The sequence below is a fragment of the Haliaeetus leucocephalus genome, unplaced genomic scaffold (assembly GCF_000737465.1).
Source record: "Haliaeetus leucocephalus isolate CR32 unplaced genomic scaffold, Haliaeetus_leucocephalus-4.0 Scaffold76, whole genome shotgun sequence".
Lineage (NCBI taxonomy): Eukaryota > Metazoa > Chordata > Aves > Accipitriformes > Accipitridae > Haliaeetus > Haliaeetus leucocephalus.
The window spans coordinates 2550578-2558481 of NW_010972512.1; the positions used below are offsets into that span (position 1 = coordinate 2550578).

At 54.7% G+C, this 7904-nt stretch overlaps 1 protein-coding gene across 1 annotated transcript; it reads right to left on the reverse strand.

Annotated features, from left to right (window-relative positions):
* Window positions 1–636: 636 nt before the first annotated feature.
* FMO4 (flavin containing monooxygenase 4) lies at window positions 637–5461 on the reverse strand. The gene is made up of 8 exons (XM_010582166.1): window positions 5330–5461; window positions 4837–5025; window positions 4303–4465; window positions 3751–3896; window positions 3276–3475; window positions 2743–3095; window positions 2366–2435; window positions 637–1024 (listed from the first exon to the last, which is right to left on the reverse strand). The coding sequence occupies exons 1-8, from the start codon at window positions 5459–5461 to the stop codon at window positions 637–639; spliced, it is 1641 nt and encodes a 546-aa protein (XP_010580468.1).
* Window positions 5462–7904: the final 2443 nt, after the last annotated feature.

The following is a 7904-nucleotide window of genomic DNA, read 5'->3' on the forward strand; positions in this document are numbered from 1 at the left end:
GGCTTCAGGTTCCCCTGAAAGCCTGCGGCTGCCTGGGCAATGGCGGGGACGCTCGCCCACCTGGATTTGTCACTGTATATATTATTTCTTAGGACAGGGCTCTCCCCTCCCCCACGACTCGTGGTACTGGGTCTACTTGACACCTCCCCCGGATAATAAACCATTAATAACACCATCAGAGAAGACCAAATCCGTGAGGTTTATTTGTGGCTCCCTACTTCATGTCCCAAAAGCTACCAGACAAATACAAATATCTCTACAGCTAGTGGTTCGGAAAATCTCAAGGTGGCGTGGGTCTTGCTGAAATTTTATGGAGGAAGCTCGAGCAGGCGGGGGAGGAAGGCTAGCCCTGTGCACACCAGCCTGTCCCAAAATGGCTCTTCCCAAAAGCCCTGTGGAGATCCAGCCTGGTGCTGGTGCAACACGGGCACGGGTTGCGGCAGGTTTGGGGTAAACGCTCCGTATGGTCCTTGGTGGGTGTGAAACATCGGCAGGAGGAGGCTGGACACCCGACAGCACTGGGGTCCGGGCTCCTGCCGGCACTGGCCCAGTTCCAGTCCCGCTGACAGCACCCGGCAGTGGCACAGCTTTGCACCATCCCCAGCTCACCCGAGACCGGGTCTCACCAGGTTTCTTCTACAGCTGGGGACCTGCCCGGGGGCTCCAGCCCGGCCAGGGGTGTCTAGAAAGGAGGAAACCTGCTGTGAGAGCCACCGGCAGGGCCACGAGGCACATCCAGCACCAGCCGTCAGAGCCGTTGGAGGAGTCATCCACCACCCGAGTTCTCAAGGGCTTCAGCGTCCGCTGCCACTGAGTCAGGATGGCATCTCTGGCCCCACTCCACTTCCCCCGTCCCACCAGTCGGTACTGGTAGGGTGTGCAGGGGCCAAAGAAGATGGCCAGCGCCAGCCGGGGGTCCGTCAGGAGCAGCCTCAGCACACTGGGCTTTATGCCGGCACATGAAGCAATTTCATCAGTGTAGCTGATAAAACTTAGCTTCAAATTCTCCCTCTCGGATGGATTCCTTCAATGGGACATAAAAGAGACAAAATCAAATAGCATCATCCCATCTCAGTTCCCAGCTCCGTGGAAAGCAAAAGCTCTGGGCTTGGACATCGGCCAAGCCCCAGTCTCCATGGCTGAGCTCCCTCAGCCCCAAATAAACCTAAAGGCACCAGAAGACCCTCTGTGGGGTTGGTCCCCAGCAGTTACCTGGGGCAGGGAATAAGCAGAAGCTTGTTTTGTCTCTGCAACCTAGTCACAGCCTCAAAAATGCTTCTAGCATAATACTGCCATTGTTGTAATGCCACAAATATCCACACTACGTCCTCCCCAGAGGTTCACAGGTGTGGATTTGGCTGATTTTGAGAGGTAGAGGAGTAGACATTCACAGATGAGACTGCCAAGGGGACTGGGAAAAACTGGGAGGTACAGAAAGCTTCCCATGCTGGGAGGGACCTCCAGGATTTTTCTGCTTGAGGTCTCCTCCCCCTTGCAGGAGGGAGGACGTGTGCTGAACCTGCTTCAGCAAATTTGGGGCAGCCTCGAGTTTGTCTCCGTTGCACCTCAGACTCCTGTATTTCTGTGTAACAGCATCGTGTCTGCAATCGCTGGGGCTCCTGGTGACAATCCCCCTGGCTCTGTTTTGTCCCAGATTTTCATCAGTGTCCTATGAGCCAGCTCTGCCCTGCTGGCAGACCTAACCCAGCCTGCACCCTGCCTGGCCTGCGGTCCCCTCCTTGCTCCTGAAAGCTGCTGCAAGGCAGCACGTCCACCATCACCGGTCCCATAGCATTGAGGACACGTCTCGACCTCCTGTAAAATCCCAGAGCCGACAAGGCAGGACGTTAGCTCCCACGTACACGATGGACAAGTTCCAGCCTTGTCTAATATTCATCTATGACCTGTCAAAAACTGCCACCAAACTGTCCCCCAACCACATTGCCTGGTTCCAATAGGGTTTCTGGATGGGGCTTGGCCCTGACCCCAGCACTCCCCGCTGCCTGGATTTGGGAGGGAGAAGCCACGAGATGGCACCCTTAGTCTGGAGGAAACTGCACCTCCATCTTGACATGCTGGGAATAAGGACATGGCTTGGAGGTCTGGCGGAGGGGACCTGCAAGTCCTGGGTCTGGCCATAAACTGCTCCAGAGCACTGTGCCCTTGGTATCTTGGCCCGTCATCCATAAAGGACCCACAACAGCATTTCCCCACCTCGCTACGGGTGATGAGGGAATAAATGCATCCAAGAAGAGTTGGTTGTCCTAGGTGGGTCCCTCTCACGACCGCCACAGGGCCACCCTTTCCCTGGGGTGATCCTGGCACACGGCGCCCATTGCACCCCGAGTGCAGGAGCATTATGCACCTTTTGACTGGCGGCTTCTTCTTCAAAACATCAGCCATCATCTTGCTGGTGGGAGGGAGCTTGTTCCAGCCTGAGAAGAATAGAGGAACCAGAGACCTCCATCAGCACCTTAAGCTGAAAAGTTGACCCCCTTCCCATGCTCCCAGCCCCTTTACTGAGAGTGTTCATGCTTGCTCGTTACGGCAGCGTGCGTGAAGCAGCAGGCATATGGGAATGCAGTTGCGGGGGGCAGAGGCTAAAGTGCTACTGATGCCCATGGCCACCACGGGCACTGCAGCAGAAGCCGAAATATGCCCTAGGCTCTGTGGACAGCACGTCAGGCTGCCCCAAACTTCCCACCCCAGCAGATCCCTCCATCCCTGCACCCCATCTCCCACCTGCAAAGATCCCTGTCACCCAGCGAGCCTGCATTTCTGCTCCCACCATCACAGAGCCCGTCAGCTGGACTAAGCCAATGATGGCCAGCGTCGGCTTTTCCAGCTGGGGAGGGAAGATGCGTTTATAGAGGGAACGATTATCGTCGAAGAGGCTGCGAACCGACTCTTCGAGGAAGGCAAACGAGAAGGAGTAGCCCGTGGCAAAGAGCACCACATCAATGTTTTCTTCGGTTGTCCCATCTTCAAAAACAGCAGAGCTTTCAGTGAACTTTCTCACTTTTGGCTTCAACACAACAGTCCCAGAGAGGAGGCAAAATGGCAGCTCTTCGTTGACAATTATCTTAAAGTTGGAGCTTGCAGGTGGAAAAGAGGACAGCAATGTTAGCATCTGAGAGGGACCCGAAAGGTCTTTTGTGGCCAGAATTTCCCTCCAATGGTTTGCTATTCCACAAATATCCCCTGAAATTAAAAATTGAGCATTTCACACCATTAAAGCCCCCCTGACAAACCAACAAAATAGTCAGAAAAAACACCTTTTGGTGGATGCCAAGCCATAGTTCGCATGGTTAAATCGCGAATTGAACTTCCGAAACCTGATCCTCTTTGTGATGGCTGATGGGAGAAACCAGTCAAGAAAATGGTTGAAGCGGGTGGTGTTGACCATGTCGAACGGGAAGCCATGGTCCGAGACCCGGCTGATCACCCATGTGTTGCTCCTGGCGCTGAGGAACACCTGGGGAGAAGGCAGGTCTCAGCCTCCTGCCCAGAGGAGTTGTCAGTTTTGCCCATCCCATCTCCTGCACTTGGGAGCCAAGAGGGGTATCCCAAGGGAAGGAGACGGTGTCCAGATAAACCGAACAGCTCGTGGTGGCTTCTGCAAAGTTCCCACAGCTGCTGAATGGCCACACCTCAGGTGGGCCAAACTCTCCAGGAATTGCAGAACTTCTTCAATTGCCCTTAATTTGAAGTGCTATTTATTGAGAAACCCAGCAGGCAAAGTTTTCGTACCTTCGCAGCCACGTGGCTCAGCTCCACGGAGAGGTCACCACCGGTGTTGCCAATGCCGACCACAAGGACCCGCTTTCCCCGGAAAGCCTCCGCATCTTTGTATTCCTGGCTGTGGAGGTACTGGCCTTTGAAGCGAGTGTCAATACCTAGGCAGAGAGCAGGGAGCATATTCTACTGCCACATACATTTGCTTGCCCCAGCCTCATGCCTGGACCCTCTGCAGCCCCCAACCCTCCACCTCCCACCTCTGCAGCTGAGAAACCTGTGGATGTCTTGGCTCCACGTGTGATGCCACGCTCTTGCACCTCCTCTGCTCAGTCCCGCTTTGCAAATTCTCAAGCAAGAGCCTGGCTGCATCTTTACGAGGTGTTTTTCCCATTCCTGGGAATGCCCCCCACCATTCCCATGGGATGAGGGTCCTGCCTGCCCCAGCATGGGGGCTTCATGGAGCAGGCAGGCTCACAGAAGAAAATGCAGTCAAGGGACCCATGGGTGCTGGGTGAAACCCTGGGGGGCAGCCCCAGCCCACCCCACTGCTGAGGCAGGGCTTACCTGGGAAAAAAGCCAATGGTAAGTAGGGCTCCTGGAAATGGCCAGTGCAAACCATGACAGCATCAAAGATGTGCACCTCCCGGATGCCGTTGGTGTCGGTGACCACCTCCCACTGGCCTGAGGTGGCGAAATCTGGGCGCTTCCTTACGCTGAGAACTGTCGTCTTGCACCAAAGCCCAATGAAATAGCAGTCAGGGACTGTGCCACGTTTCAGAGAGGACCTGCCTGCAAAGGGCTGGGGCTGCCACAGGCAGGCTGGGTCCCCAAGGAGCTGCATGTCACCTCTGAAGCTGTTAAATCCCACCCTGCACCTTTCCCCTGGTGATGGCATTGAGGCAGGGGATGCACCAGGCAGCCCATGTTCGAGCAGCCTAATTTAAAACATGGAGCCAAAAAGGCTGTGTTCAGGCTGCAAAAGGCACATGGTCTTCTACGGGATCACACCCGACATTTTCCCATCCCACCTCGGCAATGCCCTGGTATCTGCAGCCACTGATGGCTCTTCTCCCCATGGTGTTTGTGGTCCCTGCTCACCCTGAAGCGTATGTGCCGCAGGAGGTCAAAGTGCTGGCTGTACATCCGAAAGTACTCCAGGAGAAGGCCATGGGGTAGGTAACTGGGAAAATCCTCTGGACATGGGAAGTCGCTGAAGCAGGACATCTCCTTGGAGGTGTTGGTGATGACTGAGCGGTACACACTGATCCTCCCACCATCCATGGAGTCCTGTGTGAAGCCAGCAGTGCCATTTGCAGGTGTGTGGGGAAGGACTTTCTCCCTCCAAAGTATTTGAATATTTTTCCTCCTTGTATTTGGGTCCAAGGAATAAACCAGGACTAGCACCTGGTGACCATGGCTTCTGCTCCTTCCACCTCCTTCTCCACCTTGAAGTTAGGGACACCCTTATGCCTGGGACAGGGATGATCCCTGAGGGCATGACCACCATTTCCTCTTTGCTGCAGGCAAAGGGCATCCAAGGGAGGGGACAAACCCAGGGACAATCCTCCCCGCGCAAGCAGAGCCCACTGACCGTGTACCGCCAGAGCCCCCCGATGTCCTCACTCCTCTCAAAGCAGGTGGGCTCCAGCCCCTCGTCCAAGCAGCACTTGATGGAGGCCAACCCACCGACCCCGGCCCCAATAACGGCCACGCGTCGCACCATGCTGTCCTGCAGCAGGCAACTGGCCAGCGTGCAATCAGCTGGAAATAAAATAGCCCAGGGTTCAGCAGAAACACCAGTCCCTTCTTCCCATCCCCAGCAAAACACTCCTGGTCTTCTCTGGCTGCAGGTGTCCACAGAGGAAAAGTGTCCTGGGAGAAAGCCATTGCCAGCTCCTGGCTCGAGCATTATGAATGGATGTTGCTCTTTACCCTTCCTGCTGGGCTAACCCCACACCAAGGCCACCGTGATTCCCCTCCTGCAGGCAGGGGAAAAGGAGGCACTTCTAAACCTCGTTGCATTGCTGCTTCTATTTATTCCCTTTCCTGGCCCAAACCAGGGCATGCAAAGAAGGCAAAGGGTCTCGCAGCTATCTGCTTCTGCCTGCACATAGTGATCCTCCTGAAACCTTTTCAAGAAACAATTATTTCAGCTAAGTTGGCTCGTTTTCACGCTTTCCTTTTTAATTTCCCGTTAAAGGGCATTCTCTCGAAAACAAAAAGGTTTTGTTTTTTTTTTAAAAAAAGTGATGCCTGACTGAGCAGGAGCACGGCACAGCGATTCAGAAGTTAGACAGCACTGTGAAAGTGCAGCTGGGATTACAGAATATACAAAAGGTAAGAAACCCAGGAAACACAGGATATAAATGGGAGGAACTCAAAGCTAGGGGCGTGTAAATTGAGCTGCACTGAGCTTGACTGGAAAGCAGAGGAACTAGGAAAAAAATGAACCCATGTGAACTTTGATTAGATAACAAACACTCCTACTGCAGTCTAAAGAGTCATTTATAACTCTTTTTCTACCCGTTTATGTGTCAAAAGGTAGAGTTAACATAAACAGGAACTGGAGGAAACTGCAGAAAGCCAGGGAAAAATGAGGGAGGCGAAAAAAAAGCCCTTCTGCGTCCAAAAGCCCATCCTGAGCCACTCCTTGATCTACAGGAACAGGGCAGGACATCCCAACGCTCGCCCGCCCCCCGTTTCTGGAGCCTCCCTTGGCTTTGGGAAATGGTAGCAGCGTGCCTGGGCTGCTAAAGTCCCCCCTCTTTTCCAGCGCTGCCTACAGATGCCTTTACTCCGGAGGGTCCCCGCAACACCCCCTTCTCCCCCCACCAGCAGCAAAAGCCAAAACCCCGGAGAGCTGTCTGCCCACTTTTAAAGCCTGCAAAACCCAGCTGGAGAGAAGCGAGGAGCAAACCTTGCGGGGCAGTGCCGTGCCTTCGCTGCTCAGGCTTCGGCCGAACTTTGCTTCGAGTTTCTCTAGCCGCAGATTTAAAGGAAAGGCTGAAGTCCGGGCAGCTCACCGCGGCTCCTGCACTGCTGACCTTTACACCCACGGTTCCCAGCTCTGCTGTGTTTAAATGTGCTGGCATAAAGTTTTCAGCCTCCCTGTGGCGGTGCCAGGTGGAAATCCAGGCAGTAAACCCAAGGGGGCTGCTCTTGCAAGGACTCCCACGCTGCAGTTCACCACTGCCCCAGCCCTGGCAGCAACTTGAGCTTGTCCCGATCTGTTCCCCGGTGTGCTGCCTGGGCTGGGCAGGCACTTGCTTGGCATCCCCGGGAAGTCGGCAAAGCACACTCCCTTTGCCCGCATGCCAGCAGACAGCATGGATGGAGGACACGGTGCACGGTGCAGCCTAATTTTTGGTGATCAATGAAAGCCCCTGCAGCCCCAGGCTTGTGGGTTGCCCACGGCACCTGCCGGCATGGCCCCAGCCCAGGCACGGGATCCCCCAGGGAGATAACAAGGTGGCAGCCTGCAGCATGCTCCTGCCACAGCTGATGAAATTTTATTGATTGAAAGTCTCTCCGTGCACAAAACGAAGCCCTAGGATTGTCCGGTGGTGGGGAGCGCAGGGAAGCAGAACAGGGAGCACTCAGCCCCGCAGGGTACCAGCCCCAGTCACCGCAGCCAGGACCCTTTCACTGGAAAGATGCACCAATTCAACCCAAACTGGGATTTTGGGGTCATAGGGTTTAAGGTTGGAAGAAGGCACAGCCTGACCTGTGTACCCAGCCCAGATAACCCCTTGCTGGACTAAGGACCCTGATTCCTGGGTGATTTGGGGCAGGGCTGGGCACCCGTGCTCCTTTCCATCTGCAACACCCAAAGCCATTTTTGCTAGTCTTGTCCTTGCTTCATCCTGGCCAGTGTGGTCTGGGCATGGCCATGCCACACAGCTGTGCTCTGCTCAGGGCAGCAGGCAGGAGAGCAGCAGAGGGGCAATAAATGCTGGGGGGAGGTTGCCATCCCTGGCTAATCAGGTCTGCAAAGCTGTGCTTGTGGGTGAGCTGGAGCAGAGAGAGGTTTGTGCTGCTGGTTAAAGTTTTAAATTTGTTGCCATCTGCTGAAATCCCTTTCCCCCTGTCCCATGGCACCCTGTGGAACTGTCTGACCTGACATAACATCCTCAAGGACAAGACAAAACTTAAACAGGCTCTAAAAT